Source organism: Culex pipiens, chromosome 2 (genome assembly GCF_016801865.2).
Source record: "Culex pipiens pallens isolate TS chromosome 2, TS_CPP_V2, whole genome shotgun sequence".
Taxonomy (NCBI): Eukaryota; Metazoa; Arthropoda; class Insecta; order Diptera; family Culicidae; genus Culex; species Culex pipiens.
The window spans coordinates 131,425,291-131,448,376 of NC_068938.1; the positions used below are offsets into that span (position 1 = coordinate 131,425,291).

Consider the following 23,086-nt stretch of genomic DNA (forward strand, 5'->3'; position numbering starts at 1 on the left):
GTTACGACATTCTAGCAGGATTCTAGCAGAGTTCTTATAGAGCTGGATATTCTTACAGCAGAAATGTTCTACCGTTCTAGCAGGATTCTGGCAGAACCAGCTCTGCTAGAATATTTCGTGACCGGGAATCTGTAGTGTGACCAGGCTCTGACAGAAGGAGGGGGGGGGGGAGGGGGCACACACATAGGAAATATTTTGATTATGGTGTTTGTGAATGACGCCTCGGACAAATTTAAAACAAATTTCTGTCGAAAGGGGGGCACGGGCCCCCCCTGGTATCGCCAGTGCTGGGAATAGTTTGAACCACTGATCCCATAATTCAACATCGGGGCCCAGTGGGCCCACGGCCCTTCCACTAGTGGGGCCCAGTACCCACTTTGGGAAACACTGCAGTTTAAACTCACGCATGTACCATTAGGGTGTAATAACAATATCGATTTTCCAGCACAGCAATTTTTCAGTTTATTCTGGGATCCTGAAAAATTTCTTAAAGTTTGGAAACGATTGGTTCAGTCTCGTTCAGTCCCCACTTTGTGCAAAGCGATTTAATTTATCATTTAAGTTTGTATGGGAAATTTTTTTTTTAATTTTGAAATTTCAAAAAAAATCAAGCAACAAAAAAATAGTTTTAGACCAGTCTTGAAAACGCTGTATCTTATTTCAGGAGCAAGTTAGCATCATACCACTGACGAACTGACGTGCCACCCCGAATCCAAACATAACCGCACTTTCCTATCTTCCTTCTCACTCACCCTCAGCGATCAGCGATTGTCAAACAGACGATTTGACAGATGCGCAGCTGCACTTGCTGAGAAACTTTCAGGAACAACAAAAGAATATAAGGCTTTCTGGGCCCAGTGAAAAAAATATAATTTAACCCAAAAATGACGAACTTCTCGTCACAGTGTCCTGATGCAAACAATGATCGAGCTCGAGCTGTCACAGCCCTGTGAAGTATGTTGGCTGATATATCGGGCGGTCAGTCAAAAAAACCAGCTAGAAGTCGCCTGACAAGAAAGTTTTTCTAGAAAGAGATAGGAAACCTGATGCAAAAAATCGTCCAGCTGTAATGTAAACATACTTTGAACACAGACAAACAGACGGGACACTCGAGTGCCGAACCATCGTCCTTCAAAAACGGTTATTTCAAATTCAATTTAGTTTCGGCATCCACTCACCCGGCGCTGATGGCACTGCTGTCGTGACAGCTCGCCCGTCTTTTCTCAGTGTGTGTGATGCGTGTTTTTTTGTTATTAAGCTGAGCGTGAGCACGTGTGAGGCAGCAAATGAAAAAACAGCCTTCCACCTCGAGTGCCTCCAGTTCAACCCGCCGGAAGGTCGCTTCATCTGTGGAGAGTTCGAATCCGGCCGAATGCACCTGAACGACGAGAGCCAGCGGTCCCGGACGTAGTGTTCCGGCAGAAACACGAGCAAACGGACATTTACGGGCACTCCTTCGACACGCACGACTTTGGGTGTATCAATCGGAGGCGAATCTACCTCACGAGGGCGACTCGGACCGGATGCGGTCGGACATGATGGAGTAGTACAACGAGGCAGAACGAGTGCGAACCGTGCCGAAAACCTGAAGTAGCACACTCTTAGGCCTATTCCACTGCCTGCCGAAGTCGAGGCTGCTGCTGAGGCGCCCGCTACTGCGGAGAAAGCCGGATCCTGTGGTGGAGTCATCTCCTTCGGAGCAACCTGCTTATCCTTCGTGGACTGCTGCTCAGATTGCTGCTGCTGGTCGTCCTTTTGGCATTTTGACGATGTGTCGATCGTGAGCGCCACTCTTCGCGACTTTTTTCGTCTCATTCGGCCCTTTTGGTTCTGTTCGCTGGCAACTTAATTGTGCCGTGGACACGTTCCCCGCAAATGTTTCCAAACGCCCATCGTGGGGATCAATTCCGTTAGTTTTGAATTGGATTTTCCTATTCCGGCGGCCACTACTGGTGTTTTCGTGACCGGGATATCTGGTGTCAAGTGTAATGGTTCATGTTTTCGGTGGAGGAGGAATCTTAGACGGAACATGCAAGCAACGGGGAGGACCAGTGGCGTGGTCTCTGTCATTGTGTTTGTTTTGCATCGCTGCAGGTGCTGCCGCATGATTTGCCTCATGAGGTTCTGCCATTGGAAACGGAGCCGACCGTGGAACCGACCCACTGTCATTTTCGCCCGTCTGTCTTGATTTATTTATTTTGATTTTGTTACTGATGATCAGCAACAACAAAATTATTTCGAAACAGCTGTTAATGTTTACAATCGTTAAGGCTTGATTGTCTCACGCATACACTGACATGACACATGACAGTAATGTGTTTGTATTGGTGTGTTTGGGCTGCGCTTCGGCATAAGCTCACCAGGCAGCGCTGGCGTCGCCGTGATTTGGTGGTTTGATGAAGGACGATGGATTTCAAAAATAATTTGTATGGAGAGTCACGTCTGTTTGTCTGTGCTTTGAATGTATTGGTAAATTTCTGGCCAGAAAGCCTTATGGGGGAAAACATATTGAAGCCTGAAAACTTTTGCAAATTCTGAACTAAACGATGAATATTTTGCAAATCTTGCATTATTTAATGTGTAACGAGGCAAGAAATTTCGTTAAACTTAAAAATTAGGCTATCTTTTAGACTATTCGTAACATTTCCATTCCAACTCTTATCCGCCATTTACACATGTTGTTCCAGAATTCTTCAAAGCAAGGAATCAGCTGATGTGACAAAAACGTCAAACTCGAATCACAGACAAACAGACGTGACTCTCCATACAAATTATTATTGAAATTCATCGTCCTTCATCAAACCACCAAATCACGGCGACGCCAGCGCTGCCTAGTGAGCTGATGCCGAAGCGCAGCCCAAACATACCAATACAAACCCTTCACTGTCATGTGTCATGTCAATGTATGCGTGAGACAATCAAGCCATAACGATTGTAAACATAATCAGCTGATCGAAATAATTTTGTTGTTGCTGATCGTCCAGTCAGTACCCGATGAAAAACATAAAAATCAACACCGATGGCCGAAGATGACGGTGGGTCGGTTCCACGGTTGGTTCTGTTTCCAATGGCAGAACTTCATGTGCCAAATCATGCGGCAGCATCAGCAACGACGCACCACAACCGCAACGACAGAGACTAAAAAACTGGTCCTCCCGTTGCTTCCAAGTTCTGTCGAAGATTCCTCCTCCACCGAAATCTCGATACCCCTGGTCACGAAAACACCAGTAGTGGAAAAATCCAATTCAAATCTACCAGAATTGGTCCCCATGATGAGCGTTTGGAAACATCCGCGGGGAACGTGTCCACGGAGCAGTTAAGTTGCCCCAAACAACAAAAGCAAAAAGTCGCAAAGATTCCAAAAAACGCTACCACAAAATCATACATCGAAACAGAATCAAAGAAACTCAACTGTAGAAGAAGATTGAGTGGCGCCCACGATCGACGCAACATCGCCAAAAGGACGACCAGCAGCAGCAATCTGAGCAGCAGTCCACGAGGGATAAGCATCAGGTTGCTCCGAAGGAGATGACTCCACCATAGGATCCGGCTTCCTCCGCAGTATCGGGCGCCTCAGCAGCAGCCTCAACATCGGCGGGCTGTTGAGGAGGCCTCCCGGGTTAATAGTGGGGCAAAAGGTATGTCCTCGTTAGTCAGCCGCTCAAATGACCCTGACCAAGACTGCCCCAATCTTGTCCAGCAAAGCCTGGATTGTGGATCATCGTTAGAATTCCTGAATTCCATCATAATTGTTTTGTTTTCATTTGCTGCCTCACACGTGCTCACGCTAAATAAAAAAAAAACACATCACACACACTGAGAGAAGACGGGCGAGCTGTCACGACAGCAGCGCCATCAGCGCCGGGTGAGTGGATGCCGAAACAAAATTGCATTTGAAATAACCGTTTTAGAAGGACGATGGTTCGGCATTCGAGTGTCCCGTCTGTTTGTCTGTGACTCAAGTATCGGACTAACATTCCCATCCACTTCCCCGTAACCCTACCACTGACTCGTCTTAAACGTGTTTTTGCTCGAAAATTACGTTTTAGACCAGTTTTGAGGACGCCGTATCTGCTTTCAGGAGCAAGTTAGCACCATACTCTCTTCGGCAAAGTTGTAGAGCATTCGAATATGAGTCCGGTTTTGACATAGCGTGTAACGTGATTTTTTTTAAATATCAAAATTCAAAAAAATGATTTTCCCCATACATATTTATATGGAAAATTGAATCACTTTGCGCAAAGTGGGGACTAAAAAAATCTTTTCCAAACTTTAGGAAGTTGTTTAGGTTGGTGTGCTCACTAAATTTGGACAACTTTATTTTTTTCCATACAACTATGTTACACCCTAATGCCCCATAAAGTTTGAGCCAAAATAACTAAAAAAAAAAAAAAAGACACAAGAAAATTCTTTCTAGGGCAAACAAAACAAAATGCTTTAATTTTCCAACTATTTATTCCTCGCTTTTCAATAACAATAAAAATAACAATCCGTTTCACTTTTCGCTGTGTATTTACAACCATTACATTTGAATACTTAACGGGAACATACTTTTCTTCTTCGCTTATCAATCTCGAATCACATTTTAAAGTTTAGCGTTTTTTTTTGTTTAGTTGTGAGATAGTTCAACAACTTTTTTTTATTAAATTTTCAGCACGTGTGATGGATGGTTTTGAAGCGTCACGATCACGCTTCTGAGAGTCGTCACACGTGCGCGGTGTTTACAAAAGAGTTTGTGTGTGTGATGAGCTTTTAAAAAATAAATAAATAACTGATGCATATCGATAGCATGCTCACGTGGAGCACCACATGCGAGCTGATGGCGATTTGAAGTATAGGGGAAGAGGGTGAGGGAGGGGGAAAAGAGAGTTTTAAATAAATTATTAAAAATAACAAATAAATAGATTTGCCCTAGCATTCTAGAAAGTGTTTTGTGGGTGGAGAGTGTGCGATTTGTAGGATTTGTGGCGGGCGGTTTTATCGCTTTTTGCACTTGAAGTGGGGCTTCTTTCGCGGGATTCCCGTTGGGCCATCCGTCATTTCGCAGATGTGCAGACCGAATCGCTTCAGCGGATGGCACCGATTCTTGGGGTTGCCCCAGCGACCGTTGAACTTGAGCCACTTGGGGTTGAGGGAGGTTCGTCCTAAAATGTTAAACAAATGCAATTAATTTGAAATGAAATTACCAACATCTCTTCCAACTCACCCCTGGAGTCACCCTCGTGGATGACCTCGACGCTTCGCCACGTGGTCCACGGCGTTCCGAACCCGTTGACGTCGTACAGCCTTGGCACGCGGACATACTTGTGTTTGCCCGGAGCGGTCCACAGGCCGTGTGAACCCTCGGCCGCGAACAGCACCGGATGGTTGCCGGAGGTGATGACCGTTTTGGGAAACGTCGGTCGCTGCAGGATTCCTTTGCGCGTTTCCTGACTCCGGTACTCAAAAGTTCCCGTGAGACGTTCGTACGAGTAGAAGGCGCCGGCGTCGTGCGCGGACACGTACATTTCCTGTGGGAGTTGGATAAATTTAAATTAATTGGCTTGAAAAAGATTTTTTCAGCGCGAGGTGTACATTTATCCAAGAAGGATTTTCATCAAACGACGAGTGCTGAGAAAATCAAGTTTTGCAACGACTTCCATACAACATTTTTTGCAATTTCGAAAACACCCTTTGAATGGAATTTTAAGTCAATTGTCTATGTGTTTAGGTAATTCGCCGATAAAATCAAAACTATATTAAAAAGGCATAACTTCTCAGCACCTGCCGGGTTGTATAAACATCAAACTACAATTGGGTCCTAAAATGAAGCTTAGATTGCTGATATTATTGTTTACAGCGATAAAGCTTATTTTTCTGAGTACAATAACCCTTTGTACAACCACAAAGAGTTTAAAATGGATTTTTAAATCAATTTTGAAAAATTAACCTCTCGGTCCTTCTTGACAGAAAAGCTCCTACTTGACATCTCGTTCCAAGGGGACCATAGTTGATCCATCGAAAAAATGTTGTCTTGTCAATTTTTTTTTTGCGTTAATATGAAAAAAAGTGATCAGAAATGGTTTTTAATCGTGTTTTTTACCGTTGTACACACAAATTTACATAGGGCTTTAGTACCCAATTATCAATTGTAAATCCTGACTACTTATGCTTCAGATACAACTGATCTTCTTTCCGTATTGATACTCTCAGCCAAATGCTTGAAAAGGGATATATCACTGAATGGGATTGCTCGATATTTGATAGATCTTTCTGTCAGCGATCATTTCCCAAAACGAAATTTGATTGCTGACATCAGGTCAAAATTTGAAAAATCAAAGTATCTATTAAAAATCTGGCAGACGAAAATCTAACAATTTAGAATGGTGAAAGGGAGGGAGGATATAAATTAATTCAAAAGTTTGTAGAGTTCAGATGGTTTAACTAATTTTATGACCTCAAAAATGTTGAATTAGCATTTTATTTATGAAATACACATTTTATTTTCAATATATTCATCGCTAGGGCATCCAATTTTCCCGGGTTTTGAATTTCCCGGGTATCGGGAAATATATTTTTCGAATCCCGGGAAATCCCGGGATCCCGGAAAATTTTTGAAGCATTAATAAAATTTATGTTTTCATTTTATTTGTTATGTTTTTTAAGCTTAAAATCATAGAATTAGCACATGACATGACATGACCACGAAAGCTTGATTTTTTTTAAACTGTGTTTAAAAACAACACACGAAAAAAATAAAAAGATACCAGCCAGTGTATTTTTTTAATGTTTAGGATTTCATATTTTATATTAAACATATTTTACAAATTATCATTAAGTCGTTAATTCCCGCTAAGTCGTGAATTCCCGGGACAAAAAATAAAAAAAAAATCCCGGGATTCGGGAATTCCTGGTTTTGAAAATTTTTCAGTAATTTTGTCCCGGGAATTACTGGGATGGACGCACTAATTCGTCAATTTTTTTTTCAAAAAATTGTTCAAAATGAGAATAAACTGAAAAATCTGACAAAATCGGTGAATCTTTATTCTGGCAGACACTTGAAAAATCTGGCATTCCCAGATTTATCTGGCAACCTGGCAACCCTGGCTGACACACAGCGCCTATCACCAGGGATCTGACACGTATGCAGTTTCCTGAAGTCCCCGCCAGAGGCGCTGTCAATATTGTTTGCGTGTGGTTTTTGAAAAGGTCGTAGAAATAAATACATAAATTTGGTTCCCAAATTATTTTTTTGCCAGTTTTTTTTTTATCTTTTGCATATATTTGCGAGATAATTACAATTATTACGTAAATTATTCAACATTTTACATTTATTAGATCAATAAAACAAAGTTCTACTTGACGATACAATACAACCAAACTCACTAAACTAGGGGAAAGTGGGGCAAGTGTAACAAGCTAAGGAAATGCTCGTTATAACCCATTAAAAAGTTAAAAAATCTGTCTTATTCTAGGACTAAGACTTTGTTTAAACAAGTTTTTAAAAAATCCTGTTTTTTAATGTGAAAAATTGATTTTAAAATTTTTGATTTTCCGTACGTTCTACTCAACTATTGGGGCAAGACGAGCAACCCGTTGGGGCAAGAGGAACAATGCATGAAAAAATATGGTAATTTGCTAACAATTGAACTGTTATCACTTAGATACATCAGATTAGAATGTATTTGAATGGTTTCTTCCATTTTTAGATTAAATAATAATATTTTACTAAAAATTTTATCGTTTTTACGAAAAAAAAAACTACTTCGATGATAAATAGTAAATTTTCATAATATCACTATACTTTGTATGTACAATTTTTTTAACGATTGTTTATCAGTTTTTAAGTACTTTCATGTATTTATTTCCCAATAAAATATGTTGTTGCAGCAATTCGTAATTTTTTCCATACTAAAAATCCATATGGTACACTTGCCCCACCTGAACAAGATTTTTTAAAAACTCTCAACAAAAATAACCAAAAGTTAAACCATACTTTGTAATAGGTGCATGTCATTTGTAGGGACACTACTGATCTAGGAAAAATAGCATTTTGATAAAATGAGCCTTAAAACGAACCCTAAGCCTTATTTTGTACTTTCCAAATATTATAAGAAAACAAAGGTTTCGAAAAAAACTTCATTAAATCTTATGCCCCGTGGCGTTTACGTCATTTTGGCAATTATGTGGTAGTAGAATCAGCTAATTGCATTGCTAGCAACAATTCCTCATACTGGAAATAATCAAAATTGTACAAATTACGGCCGTAGGAGCGATTGTTCCTCTTGCCCCATATGGTCGTCTTGCCCCACCTTAACCTACACTAAAAATCTTAATAGCTTCAGTTACCTTGAAATAAAATTAAATTAGTATGATTCTTCCTGACCGTTGGTTTCATATGACGCGTACACAAAAACGTGGGTTTTATAGAAAACCTAGATGTATGGGTATCAAAAGATCGGAAATTTTATACCCTTTCCGATGCCACATAGGTTGACTTGTGAATCGTGAACCGGTTCGGATGCCGGCAGATTTTCCGACGACGTAATTCCGGATTGGTACGAAATTCCAACGAAAAATCTATTCTATCGATACAAAGACCCCCAAAACGGTGTTACACCCACTCCAGAATGTTTATTTAGCAATACTATGGTGATATAATGACGTTTAGTAAAATTAAAAGTTTGCAAAATTTAGTTTAGATAAGTTTTATACAGAATTTCCAGAGTTATATAGACTTTTATACTAAGTAGTTAGTAAACTTTATATTCAATCCAAATTATTTTTTTAATCAGTCAAGGATGCCTATTAGGAGTTGGGAGACTGGATTTATGGTGATTTGTCAACAAATAACATTATTTATGTTAATTTTTCGAAAGGTATACAAACTTTTTTTGCACCTTTTTTAATTTCTGTAATAGTATTTGTTATATAACTTTAAATGAAGTCATCTTTTCATGAGCTTTTTATAGCAAAATGTTTGGCATGAGTTTCTGAACAAAACGTAGTACTAGGTTTCTGTCAAACTGCAAATGGCACCCATTCCAGTGCTGAAAAGTAGAACTTTTCAGCATTTATTTTGAAAAGTGTTGCTATTCGAATCTGTTATTTTTGGTACAGAAAAGTAGGCTATTTCGTCGTTCAAGAATGACAGGAAAAGTAAGTTGTTTCACGACGGAAACGCAAAAAATAATTTTTCGCCATTTCAAATAAATATTTGAGATTATAAAACAAAATTCAAACGTAAATACATGATGACCCTAATGAGTTATTTAGTGGTTCTTTTAGCTCTTACAAGTAGCGCTCTCCTCTAGACATGTACTCACGTCCGGTTCCTTCCGTCCGCGGAAGAACAAACTCATGTGCTCCCAGTCGCCAATGTGGCTGCCAAACTCCTTCTTGGTCCCGAGGCACATCCCGAAGATGAGCGGAATCGGCCACGGTCCGAGCGGCCCCAGATTGACCGTGCAGATAACCTTACCCTGGAACGAGAAACGAAACCAACCGAGGTTTTCGGGGTTCAATAAAGGGGCACCTTACCTTAACTGATCCTTCTTCTTGATCTTCTTCATGTTTCTAATGTACCTGACTGTACGGATAAAACATCCAGTAAGTCACGTGAAAGTGCGGGTACTCGTTCGAATCGTCACCCTTCTGGATGATGATGTCGTCCCGCCGCTCGGTGATGGTCTCCCAGTCGTCGGAATCGTTGTCGATTCCGCTGGTGTTTTCGTCCTCGTCCTCGTCGTCATCGTCTTCGTCACGATGGTCGGCTATTATGGAGGCTGAAATTATCAAAATCATCAAATTATGAATCAATCAAAAATTGTCTGAAACAAGTTAGCTTAATTAGTATAAACAATTCAAGTATAAATATTAAATATAGCATATCTCAAATCCAATTGAATATTACATAAGTGCTGCTCCACGGTGGGTTCCTCAGTGCTGTCCTCCTGCAATTGTGGCTGTAGTTGTGGTCCCTGAGGCGGCTGAATCTGTCCACCGGGTGCCAAATCTGGCGCAACCTCGATGGAAATTCCCCGCCGGCGGCGCCGCTTTCTGATCAGCCGGATGCTCTTTTCGACCTTGGTGATGTCCTGTCTCAGCTCGGGCTGCAACTCGAACAGGTTCTTGTGGACGGGAACGTACGAGGGGCGCTTGTAGCCGCCCATCCGGTCGATGGTGTTGTACACGACCTCTGAAAATAAATGTTGAAAATGAAGGTTTTTATATGACTAGTTTTTTTTTTAAATTTGCAGTCTAGTCCAGTCTAGTCTGTATACTATTTTTAGTTTAAATGTGTACGATGTCAATCAAAAACACCAACCAACATCAATTTCCTCAAAAAATTCAAAATGGGTAAAATTCTCCGCCAACTCATATAGCAGTTGACCCGACGACCTCTCTTCGATTTGCGTGAGTCCTAAAGGGTATTTTTTTCCTGATCGCGAAATCGAGTTCCTTTTTAGATATCTCGTTACGGAGGGGCGGTACGACCCATTCCATTTTTGAACATTCGAAAAAAGGCGACTTTTATGTAAAATTGGACGCCCGATTTGATTACTCAGAATTCCGAATGTTTGGAATGTTCAAAAATGGAAGGACATTTTTCCGATTTCGTGTGAGTTGGTAGCAAAATTCCTCAAATATCAATGAATTTATGAAAAAAATCCTGAAGTTTTATGGCTTTTTTAGATCTGAGCTCCCATAATTCAAAATTGGCAAAAAGTCTATTTTTTTTTAATTAATATTTATTCAAATTTCTTTTCCATGTACATTCATTCAGTTAAAATATTATTGAGTGTCCAATCACAAACGATGACTTTTCACCTCAATTTTAAATACTAGCAACTTTCATTTATTCATGAAATATTGTAGCTTTCGCTATTCAGTGATTTCAAATGTAGGAGGTCCTACATGTACAAAAGGGAAAAGGGATACCTTAAAACTAACTTATAAACTATATAAAGAGCGGATCAATGTAGCTGAAGACTGCAATGATTGTTGTCGAAATGCATCAATTATCTTATTGGACATAACATCCAAAGTGTCAACTTCGGCTAATTGATGAAGTTCACTGGTGCTGAACCAGGGAGGAAGTTTCAGAATCATTTTCAGAATTTTGTTCTGAATCCTCTGAAGTTTTTTCTTCCTGGTTAAGCAACAGCTTGTCCAGATCGGCACAGCATAAAGCATGGCAGGTCTGAAAATTTGTTTATAAATTAACAGTTTATTCTTGAGACAAAGTCTAGAATTCCTGTTTATAAGTGGATACAAACATTTAATATATTTGTTACATTTAACCTGGATACTTTCAATGTGATCCTTGTAAGTAAGGTTTTTGTCAAAACCAAGTCCAAGATATTTCACTCGATCCTCCCACTTTAAATTTACCTCATTCATCTTTATAATGTGATGACTTTTTGGTTTAAGAAAATCAGCCCTTGGTTTGTGAGGGAAAATAATAAGTTGAGTTTTTGCAGCATTTGGAGTAATTTTCCATTCTTTCAAATAAGAATTGAAAATATCCAAGCTTTTTTGTAATCTTCTTGTGATGACACGAAGGCTTCTGCCTTTGGCGGAGATGCTTGTGTCATCAGCAAAAAGTGATTTCTGACATCCTGGGGGCAAATCAGGCAAGTCAGAAGTAAAAATATTGTATAAAATTGGACCCAAAATGCTTCCTTGAGGGACGCCAGCACGTACAGGTAGTTGATCAGATTTGCTATTCTGATAACATACCTGCAGAGTACGATCCGTCAAATAATTTTGAATAATTTTCACGATATAAATCGGAAAATTAAACCTTTTCAATTTCGCAATCAAACCTTTATGCCAAACACTGTCAAATGCTTTTTCTATGTCTAGAAGAGCAGCGCCAGTAGAATAGCCCTCAGATTTGTTGCTTCGAATTAAATTTGAAACTCTCAACAACTGATGAGTAGTTGAATGCCCAAGGCGAAATCCAAACTGCTCATCAGCGAAAATTGAATTTTCATTAATGTGCGTCATCATTCTATTAAGAATTATTCTTTCGAATAATTTACTAATAGATGAAAGCAAACTAATGGGCCGATAGCTTGAGGCTTCAGCAGGATTTTTATCCGGTTTCAAAATCGGAATTACTTTGGCATTTTTCCAACTACTGGGAAAATATGCCAAATCAAAACATTTGTGGAAAATTTTGACCAAGCAACTTAAAGTTGCTTCTGGTAATTTTTTAATTAAAATGTAAAAAATGCCATCCTCACCAGGGGCTTTCATATTTTTAAATTTTTTGATAATAGATTTTATTTCATTCAGATCCGTATTAAAAACTTCATCTGATGAAAATTCTTGTTCAACAATATTCTGAAATTCTATTGAAATTTGATTTTCAATAGGACTCAAAACATTCAAGTTGAAATTATGAGCACTCTCAAACTGCTGAGCAAGTTTTTGAGCTTTTTCCCCATTAGTTAATAGAATATTATCACCATCTTTTAAAGAAGGGATGGGTTTTTGAGGTTTCTTAAGAACCTTTGAAAGTTTCCAAAAAGGTTTGGAATAAGGTTTAATTTGTTCGACATCTCTTGCGAACTTTTCATTTCGCAGGAGAGTGAATCTGTGGTCAATAACCTTTTGCAAATCTTTTTGAATTCGCTTCAGTGCAGGATCACGAGAACGTTGATACTGTCTTCGGCGAACATTTTTCAGACGAATCAGAAGCTGAAGATCGTCATCAATAATGGGAGAATCAAATTTGACTTGGACTTTAGGAATAGCAATATTCCTAGCATCCAAAATTGCATTAGTTAAAGATTCCAAGGCTGAATCAATATCAGCTTTGGTTTCTAAAACAAAATCATGATTTAAATTATTCTCAATATGATGCTGATACCTGTCCCAATTAGCTTTGTGGTAATTAAACACAAAACTATTGGGTCTGGTAACTGCTTCATGAGAAAGTGAAAAAGTTACTGGAAGATGATCAGAATCAAAATCAGCATGAGTCACTAAAGGACCACAATACTGACTTTGATTTGTCAAAACCAAATCAATTGTTGATGGATTTCTAACAGAAGAAAAGCAAGTTGGTCCATTCGGGTATAAAACCGAATAAAGACCAGAAGTGCAATCTCTGAACAGAATTTTACCATTGGAATTTACTTTTGAATTATTCCAAGATTGGTGTTTGGCATTAAAATCACCGATGATCAAAAATCGAGATCTATGCCGAGTAAGTTTATTCAAATCCCCTTTGAAATAATTTTTATTTTCCCCAGTGCATTGGAAAGGCAAATATGCAGCTGCAATCATAATTTTCCCAAAAGAAGTTTCAAGTTCAATGCCCAAACTTTCAATAACTTTTAACTTAAAGTCACGTAAAGTGCTATAAGTCATACTACGGTGGATAACTATTGCAACTCCACCGCCATTTCGATTCATTCGGTTATTAGTTATAACTTTATAATCTGGATCACTTTTCAAATAAGTGCCAGTTTTTAAAAATGTTTCGGTTATAACAGCAACGTGCACGTTATGAACTCGTAAAAAGTTGAAAAATTCATTTTCTTTCGCTTTTAAAGAGCGAGCATTAAAATTCATAATATTGATGGAATTACTTAGATCCATGATTAAACTTCAGGGTAAGAACAACATCATTCGCAAATTTTAATCCAATCTGGATTGCTTCCATCATGGATGTAGCATTACTCATTGTTTGAATCAAACCAAACAGTGAGTTTTGCAAAAAAGTCATTTTTTCAAACGTAACATCGCCGAGATCAGAAGATCCCAAAGCGTTGCCAGCAGAAAAAATTTCAAATGAGATTTGAGGTACCTGCCCAATTTCAGAAAGATTGGTAGAGGATTTAAAATTCGTGGATGAACCCGAACCCGAAACGACGTTAGCATAAGAAATGCCATTGTTGTTACCTAACTTTTCCACGGTAGGGGTATTTCTAGAATTGTTCGAGTGAGACAGCACGAACGTTTGATTTAAAGTTTCAGGTACAACCTGACTTTGAGAAAATTTCAGTTTGGATTTCGGCTGATGCTTAGCACGAGAATCCAAAACCTTTTTTCTGATGGGGCAATCCCAGAAATTTGATTTGTGATTTCCACCACAATTTGCACATTTAAATTGGGTGACTTCTTTCACGGGACAATTGTCCTTGTCGTGAGAAGAATCCCCGCAAACCATGCATTTTGGAACCATGGCGCAATGATCAGTACCGTGACCGAATGCCTGGCAACGCCGGCACTGGGTCAGATTCTGGCCATTGCCGCCATGTTTCTTAAAATGCTCCCACTTTACCCGTGCATGGAACAAAAACTGAACTTTGTCCAAAAGTTTCAAATTGTTGATTTCATTTCTGTTGAAATGAATCAGATAAAATTGTGAAGTCAAACAAAAGCGAGAAATATTCCCGTTTGATTTTTTCTTCATTGGTATTACTTGGGATGGGGCAAAGCCAAGCAACACCTTAAGTTCGTTTTTGATCTCATCCACCGACAAGTCGTTGGAGAGACCTTTCAAGACCGCCTTGAATGGCCGAGCATTCTTGGTCTCATACGTGTAGAAATTGTGTTTGTGGTTTTTAAAATAACCAACAAAAGTTTGGTGATCTTGTAAAGATTCCGTCAACAAGCGACATTCTCCTCTTCGACCAAGCTGGAACGAAACCTTCAAATTGCAAGTTTCCTTGCAATTCTTCAGTTGCGTTCGAAAGCTGGCCAAATCGGAGACGGAAGTCACAACAATTGGCGGAGCCTTTACTCGTTTCTCGACGGCAGAAGGCTCAGTACGAGGAGAAGGTTCCTTGTCATCAGTTTCGGATAAAACACCGAAACTGTTTGTCAATGGAATTGGAGGATTGACCTCACATTCAGAATCAGAATCAGACCTCAGAAGAGGCTGTTTTCTTTTTCTGTTTCCGTTAGCCGGTTTAAGGTGTATGCACATTATACCGCATCGCGTGCGGACGCGATTTCTCCAATGCATTTCAAATGTTTCCATTCACACTGTTCCGCATCCGTATACGAATCCGTACTGCGGATACGGATGCGGAACAGTGTGAATGGCTGAATATGAAATGCATTGGAGAAATCGCGTCCGCACTGTGCGTCCGTACTGTCAAATTTTGTGCGGATGCGAATGCGGTATAATGTGAATACACCTTTAGCGTTCAAACGCTTCACCGACGTAACGACCAAATCTTCAGCAGATTTGCGTTTACCTTTGTTTTGACGCATTTTGCAAGCAAAGTTCTCTTAAAAAGATGGCTTCGTTTGTAAAATACAACAAAATTTCAGGCGGGGTTAGTCTTGAAAAGACTGTTTAGAATTTTGGAAAATAGGTAGTCTTTAAAAAGACTGTGAATTTTGTTTTGAAATAACTCTGAGCTTAGGTAGTAAAAAATACCGCAGCTCTAGTGTCCGTTCACCACGAAGGTTCGCAAGACACTGCAAAAAGTCTAAAAGTGTTATAGCGGTATACGCACTTCGGAAGGAACCGGTCAAGAAAAAAATCAAATGGGTAGCAGCGGCAGCGCAAGCAAGTCAGAGAGGGTGAAGAAAAGCCCCAAGAAATCGCTCCCTCTCCTTTGTTCTGCTGTTTGTAAAGCTGTTTCTTGACCCCTTTCCTTCCGATCTGCATACTAGCCTTATAGAGCAATTCCAGCTCAAAACAGGATTTTTAAGGTTCTTTTTTCTCGACCCTCTCTGATTTCAATGAAACTTTGTAGACACTCAAAGTCAGAAGTATCCCTCAAAAGGGTACTTTCAATCCTCAAAAAGGATACTTTCTATCCTTTTTTAAAGTTCACCCGGCGTCACCCTTTCAAAAGGGTATGTCAAATTCAGTACATTTTCGATACCCTTTTAAAGGGTGACGACGGGTGAACTTGAAAAAAGGATACTTTTTACTTTGAGTGTACGCTTATGTAAGCCATTTTTGTGTATCGAGGTTTTTAAGCGAAGATGGCGTTCGAATGGTGAACGCCCGAAATGTCAAAATCACTCAGTGGTACCAACATTACGGAACAAGTGTACCATGGCATGACAGCCACATTTTTTTTCTAATGTTGGTGCTACTGCGCGATTTTGACATTTCGGGCGTTCACCATTCGAACGCCATCTTCGCTTAAAAACCTGGATATGGAGCCAGTTTCACTCGATAATGACATTTGAGAAGGGCGTGTGAAGGAAGTGTTTTTTGTAATTTTCGGAAAAAAATACACTGAAAGAAAAAAACACGCCACTTTTATGAGAATTTTTGATTTTGAAGTTTAAAAGTCAATTTTGAAGATAAGCCCACGACTTTTTTTCGTTCAAAATTTTTGTGAAAATTGTCTAAGATGTTACAAAAAGACTCACAAAAAATGCAGGATGGAGCAAATCATCTAAAAAAAATACAAAAATCATTTACGGAAACGTCATAATTTTCAAAAACCGAAAACGGGAATTGATTCTCCAGACTATTATACATAAAAGTCTCCATATTGACCGCTGTCCTAAGTCCAATCCTTATGAAGTTATTGCGGTTTTATAAATAAAACGTTACTTAATCCACCGATGGTGGTTGGAGCCTTCCTCACAATTATGCACATATTTTATTCCTGTAGTAAGAATGTCCAACCTACTATTTATTTAAGTAAACTTCTTACAACATATCTACATGGAATATGGGGTCTAGAATCCCAAAAATCATTGGACGTAATATTTGAACAACACCTACGGGGCTATTTCATGAAAATTGTTCACTTTCAATAGTTGTATTACTTTAAAGTTATGTAAGCCTTAAGGCAGTTAAAAAATATATCTGTTCATTTTTCCCGGGAGTTTCAAATCAACAAAATCCCGGGAGCCACTCGCAAAACCCAAGGCACAAAAGAAAATGTCAAAAACCTTCTCAGCTCATCCACACAAACGTCAAACGGGTGTTTTCCTGCAACAGTTCTTATTGCGTCGCGTTTTTTGAAAAAAAAAAAAATGCATCCGTATCTCCGCGCCCTAAAACCTTCGCAATTTCGGTTCCCCGCAATGGCCACCCCGGAACGCCGGCACTGTATGTAACGGTAAGTTGGTGATATCCGTTCTTCAGGAAGCAATTGTTTCATAGAGATAATGTTTTTGTTTACGTTTTTGTTTAGCAGGATCTCAAGTTTAAGCTGAAAAACACGGTTCCGGAGTTTGCCGGCGATGGGACCGTCCGGTACGGGTGCTACTTGCTGGCGGCGGCCAGCGTGGTCGGATATGTGTTTATGGAGACGACCGCCGGGCAAGGTGATCGATGAGGTTGTTCCGCTGTGGATAGTTCCGGTGCCGAGGGAGCCGTTCAAGCTAGCGATGTACTGTGACCATGGGCTGCTAACGGTGGATGTTGATGTGGGTGTATCAATTTGTGATATTTACTCGGTCCTGTCGTTGATGACGCCGACGGCTGGGAAATTGTACGAGATTCGGACGTCACCGGAATGTGGCGTGAGGAGACGCAGATTTTGTGGAATCAACATGTTTTCGATGATATAATTATAGGCAGTGAAAATAATGTTTGAAAAATAAGATGTAGAATAGATGAGAAAAAAAAATTATTTATATACTTTATTATAATAAAAGAAACCATGGGTAAAATTGGGAAAATTGTTTTACTATATGACTTATCGGCTCATTACTTTTGATAGGGTTATAAGATTTTCAATCTTATTGTTGCCGCCGCAACTCGGTCGGCGGTGGAATTATGACGGCGGAATTTAGTGGACTGTAACACTGTTGGTTGGGACGGTTCCGGAGAAGAAAAACACGTTTAACCTTTACTAAAACTAAACTAAATCTATATTAAAGCAAAAGTAAACAAAGAGACGTCCGCACTGTACGCGGTCCGCGAGGCGAGTGTGAAAAGTTTTGACAGCGCGCGCTTTTCCTGCTTGCCGTTGCGCGCTTCTTCTCTTTCTCTCTCTTTCGGCGCTGTCAGGTTGGCAGCGATGCGTCGGCTACACGCTGCGCGTCGATTGCGCGAAGTCGGGTAGAAAATAATCACGTTCGGGACCGAACATCCTCCCCCGGCTGAAGGCTGAAGGGCTTCAGGAAACTCCGGAAGTGGTCGGATATCAGGAGGTTCTTTCGCTTGCTGGAGATGCCGAATGATGATTCTCGGAATGTTGGAGTCTGGAACTGGTGGTTGGTATCTGTTGGCAGCAGCTGATGTCGTCCTGGAGCCCGGGGCTCGAGGTGGTTGGTAACGCCACTTCCTATCTCGTGGGCGTTGCTGCTTCATGGAGCCGATGCAGCTTGGCTCTTTCGATGGCCCGCGATTGTAGAGTCGCAGATCATCTCGGTGAAGAGTCTCGTGAGATTCTTCTCTCGCTGGTTTCCGGAAATCTGCCATGGTTGACGCAACGGCACGCTGGACGGTGCTTGGATTTGTTGCGACCTTGGCCTGGTTCTTGTGTGCGGTGGATGCACGGGAGTTTCGTGACGAGCCTTTCTCGTCCGTCGGAGTAGCTTGAGCAGCAGTCGTGGCACTCGTCGCTACGGTCACTTGGCTGTCCAACATGGTCGGACTTGGCGCCGATTCAGCAGCCACGGCGGGTTCGCACGAGCTGGTAGCAGTTTTCGGCGGGTCTTCCTTCGGCGAATGTTTCTCCGAGACCGCCGGAGGATTCTCTTGATCGAGGACGTCATGCGCGGGGATGACGTCGAGCAGTTGTGGTATAGAAGGGGCACCTACCTTGCTGACCTTGGTTGGTTCGTTTACGGTCGACTCCACGACCTGGCTGCACGTGGCAACCGAACATTTGATCTGCCCGCCGCCTGGTGCTACGGCGGATTCGGTATGGATGCGGGTTTCCTGCGGTTGCAGAAACTGGACAGGCACGTAGAGCACGGGCTGGTACTGCACCGGTGGGTACAGCAGGGCGATTTCCATGGACTCGATCGCCAGGAAGGTTTCTCGGAAGAGTTTCAGGAAATCCTTTCGCTTCTTCTCGTACGCGGTAGTATCGGCAGGTTCACACACGTCGATCAGCTCCATGTACAGCTCCTCGTACTCATCGACGGTACCCTGAATCTTTTTCCTGAGGAGTCGAACCAGAGGCATGTTCGCCTCCTGAGGATTCTCTTCCGCATGTTTCGCCTGGGCTCGGATTCGCTCGACTCGCGCATGTACACGCTCGCACTTGTACACCAAGAACTCTTCTTCTGCCATTGTGTTAAGTACACTTTTCACTGGGTGGTTCTTCACGGCTTACAGTTTGCGCGACATCGCCCGACGATGTAGGGCACAGCGACGGGTACGCTGACCTGGAGTGGGTTGATCTGAAGGGCAGATTCAACCTGGCCACGATAGAATCGGTCGACTTCTACCGTGCCACTCCGGATACGGCGATGCGCACAACACTTTCTCACTTCTGGCTGATTCTGTTCAGCGGCACTGTTCTTGCTCACCACGAGAGCACACACACATACAACGTGAAACAGCAGCAGGGTTGCTGGTGTCACGGGTTACGGCCGGAGTCACTTCCGGAGGCCGCGTGTTCACTTCTTGCGGTAGATCCGGGGCCGGTTTGCTCCGGAATCTTTCGAATCGCCCGGATTAAGAGGCCGGTTTGCCTCTTCCTCCGGCGCGGTTGCGTCTGGCAGGGGTTTTTGGCCGGTTTGCCTCACCCTTTCACACGCGCCACGGTTCCGAAGCCGGTTTGCTTCGGAAGATCGAGTTCGCAGGCCGGTTTGCCTCGAACTTTGACACTCGCGGAACAGGTTCTGGAGCCGGTTTGCTTCGAACCTCACACGCGATCCGGAACGTTCCAGGTTCTGAGACCGGTTTGCCTCAGCGGAACTGTCCGGGTTCGCAGGCCGGTTTGCCTCGAACGATGTCACTCGCGGATCGGGAACGTTCCGTGGCAGAGGCCGGTTTGCCTTGCCAGTTCTTCTTCTTCTTCTTTTTCCTGGAACCGTCCAATCAGGTGGCCATCCGGTTCGATTGGACCAATGTTGCCGCCGCAACTCGGTCGGCGGTGGAATTATGACGGCGGAATTTAGTGGACTGTAACACTGTTGGTTGGGACGGTTCCGGAGAAGAAAAACACGTTTAACCTTTACTAAAACTAAACTAAATCTATATTAAAGCAAAAGTAAACAAAGAGACGTCCGCACTGTACGCGGTCCGCGAGGCGAGTGTGAAAAGTTTTGACAGCGCGCGCTTTTCCTGCTTGCCGTTGCGCGCTTCTTCTCTTTCTCTCTCTTTCGGCGCTGTCAGGTTGGCAGCGATGCGTCGGCTACACGCTGCGCGTCGATTGCGCGAAGTCGGGTAGAAAATAATCACGTTCGGGACCGAACACTTATAGTATCATTTTAAAGGGTTTTCAATTATCCAACAACTGTTTGATCGCACGATGGTTCTGGACATTATTTTCATCAAAATATCTCAAATACGGCCCCCAAAAGGCGACAACTAACACTTAAGTTCTCATAACATTTGATAGGGTTATCAGATATTCAATATTTTTCACTCATTAGAAAGATCTTTTAATTATCCAGCTAACGACGGGTCGCATTATGGACTCGGCCAACATTTTCATCGAAATATTTGAGATTCGGCCTCTAAAATGTGTACAAATGACACTTAAGTGCTCATAACTTTTGATAGGGTTATCAGATCTTCAATCTTTTGGGCTTGTTGGAAAGGTCTTTTGAATACCTATCAAACGATGGGTAGCATGATAGATCCGGACAACTTTTTCATCAAAATATTTGAGATCTCTGAAATGTGTACAAATGACACTTAAGTGCTCATAACTTTTGATAGGGTTATCAGATCTTCAATGTTTTGGGCTCATTAGAAAGGTCTTTCAAATACCTTTCTAAAAATGTATGATCAGACGGGTTTTCTTACAAAAACCACCCTTTTTACAATCTTTCAAACTTGAGCCAGAATCGTTTTTTTAGCATAACTTTTGAAATACTTAACAAAACTTCATAATAGTTAATATAGGTCTTGTGGGACCCTAAGATGGATCGAATAGACCAGAACGGCCCAAATCGGTTCAGCCAGTCCGGAGATATTCGAGTGCATTTTTTTCGGTGCACGGACTTACAGACATACACACGCACAGACATTTGCTCAGAATTTGATTCTGAGTCGATAGGTATACGTGAAGGTAGGTCTACGAGGTCGAATTAAGAAGTTCATTTTTCGAGTGATTTTATAGCCTTTCCTCAGTAAGGTGAGGAAGGCAAAAATTTTTTTTTTTTCAAACCGCTGTAACTTCACAAGGATTGGACTTAGGACAGTGGTCAATTGGAGAATTTTATGTAAAATAGTCTCGAGAATGAATTCCCGTATTCGGTTTTTGAAAATTTTGACTTTTAGAGAACTTTAAAAAAAACAGGTTCAGAAAATGTTTTTTGTATTTTTTTAGGTGAGTTGCTCCATCCTGAATTTTTCGTAAGTCTTTTTGTAACATCTTCGGCAATTTTCACAAAAATGTTAAATTTGACTTTTAAACTTTAAAATCAAAAAATCTCATAAAGGTGGCGTGTTTTTTTCATTCAGTGTATATTTTTCGGAAAGCCCGTCAAATTTCCTACAAGTTTGTTTTTGACCACTTTTTGATACGATGCAACGGCTTTAAGATACAGAAATATTTGAATTCCGAATTGCAAAAATTTTGAAAACATCTACGCCCTTCTCAAATGTCATTATCGAGTGAAACTGGCTCCATATACACAAAACTGGCTTACATAAGCGTAGGATAACGGAGAGGGTCCGGTACATCCGATTCCCTATTTGACATGGAATTGCTCTATATTAGTTTAAAAATACAAAAAACTAAAAGTTCAATGCACAGAGGCCCAGATCGCAGAATTAAGTATAAATTGGATTTTTCCAAAAATTTATAATTTTTTTTAGCTTTCGTGTCTTCCGAAGAGTTGTAGCAAATGGAAAGGGTCAACTTTTGGTTTAGTTGAAAATTAGGATGGTTCACGAATAATGTGGTTTTGAAAATCAAACTTTTCAGGAATTTTGTGTCTTCTAAAAAGTTGTGCCAATCCAAGCAACTTTGTCCAAGATACCAAAATGTTATCTCACAATCTACGCCTTCTACGACCAAATCAAGAGAAAGCATCTGAGTAAACCTTCAAAAATAAGTTTTTTGAAAGTAGCAATTCAGAGTTAAGTTTAAGAGAAAAGTGATGTTCGGGGCAGAGGATAATTTAGCATAGAAACCCAAAATATGACCAAAAATCGATATTTTGACACTTTGGTTCAATTCTGAGGGCAGATTCAGATTCGGGCAAAATTACAAGGGAAAACATATAGTTGGACAAACTTCGAATTTCATTAAGGTAATCCCATACACCTTTCCCTTGGAAAATTAGATAGTTTCAATTGAAGATATCTCGAGTTTAAAGAAAAATACCCCTGAAATTTTGTCTGGGTTTGTTGTGCTAGATCTCCCCAAGGGTCATTCCATCTCAACTGTGCACGAAAAAGTGCAAATTTGAAAATTACCCTCTCCGATCCTGCTCAAATTTGGCAGAGCTGTTGATACTATCAAAACATGCAAGAATCCCGAATTTCATCCAAATCGGACCACCCCCTCCATTTTTGTACCTCCCCAAAAAATTGACTTTTTGGCGATTTTTGACCAAACCTCCTAGTTTCAAACGGCGATAGCTCAGGAACCACAAATCTCAGAAGGTCGGTCTTAGACTCAATTTTGAAGGAAATTGGACGTAGAATCCATTTCCGTGATCAAAATTTTGATTAATTTATTTTTTCTACCTGTATTGCGCAATTGAAAACTTTAAACGGCCGTATCTCAAAACACCCCAACTTATTTTTTTGATTTGACCTCACCATCGTGTTCCCCGGCCAATTTTACATAAGAATCACTTATCGACAAAAATGAATATGTTTCGTTCCAGAGATATCGAATTTTAAAGTTTTGTGTTTTCTAGATTACCTACATCAGCTTCATTCGCCGCATCTGCTAGAAGCACACAGGCGAGCTGATTAATAACTGCTACCTGGTGTTCTGGGAGATGATTAATTTAATTTATATTTTTATAATTTTACGCAAATATTTATTCAAATGGCTAATAGGGGAAATTCTCGTATGTT

General features: G+C 40.8%; 1 protein-coding gene and 2 long non-coding RNA genes across 3 annotated transcripts in view; 2 read left to right on the plus strand and 1 right to left on the minus strand.

Moving 5' to 3' along the window:
- Positions 1-4,436: 4,436 nt before the first annotated feature.
- Positions 4,437-23,086, minus strand: part of LOC120415324 (uncharacterized) — a 47,504-nt gene continuing 28,854 nt past the window's right edge. The window contains exons 4-8 of the mRNA XM_039576809.2: positions 9,893-10,177; positions 9,565-9,764; positions 9,306-9,461; positions 5,207-5,510; positions 4,437-5,144 (exon numbers count right to left, since the gene is read on the minus strand). Coding sequence (XP_039432743.1) covers positions 4,978-5,144; positions 5,207-5,510; positions 9,306-9,461; positions 9,565-9,764; positions 9,893-10,177 — 1,112 coding nt within the window. The 3' untranslated portion in view covers positions 4,437-4,977. The remainder of the gene's footprint in view (positions 5,145-5,206; positions 5,511-9,305; positions 9,462-9,564; positions 9,765-9,892; positions 10,178-23,086) is intronic.
- LOC128092946 (uncharacterized) lies at positions 9,038-9,727 on the plus strand. The gene is made up of 3 exons (XR_008212111.1): positions 9,038-9,222; positions 9,294-9,488; positions 9,590-9,727. It is a non-coding gene; the product is annotated as an uncharacterized LOC128092946 (long non-coding RNA).
- Positions 16,603-17,535, plus strand: LOC120415331 (uncharacterized). Its single transcript, XR_005605191.2, has 2 exons — positions 16,603-17,039; positions 17,115-17,535. It is a non-coding gene; the product is annotated as an uncharacterized LOC120415331 (long non-coding RNA).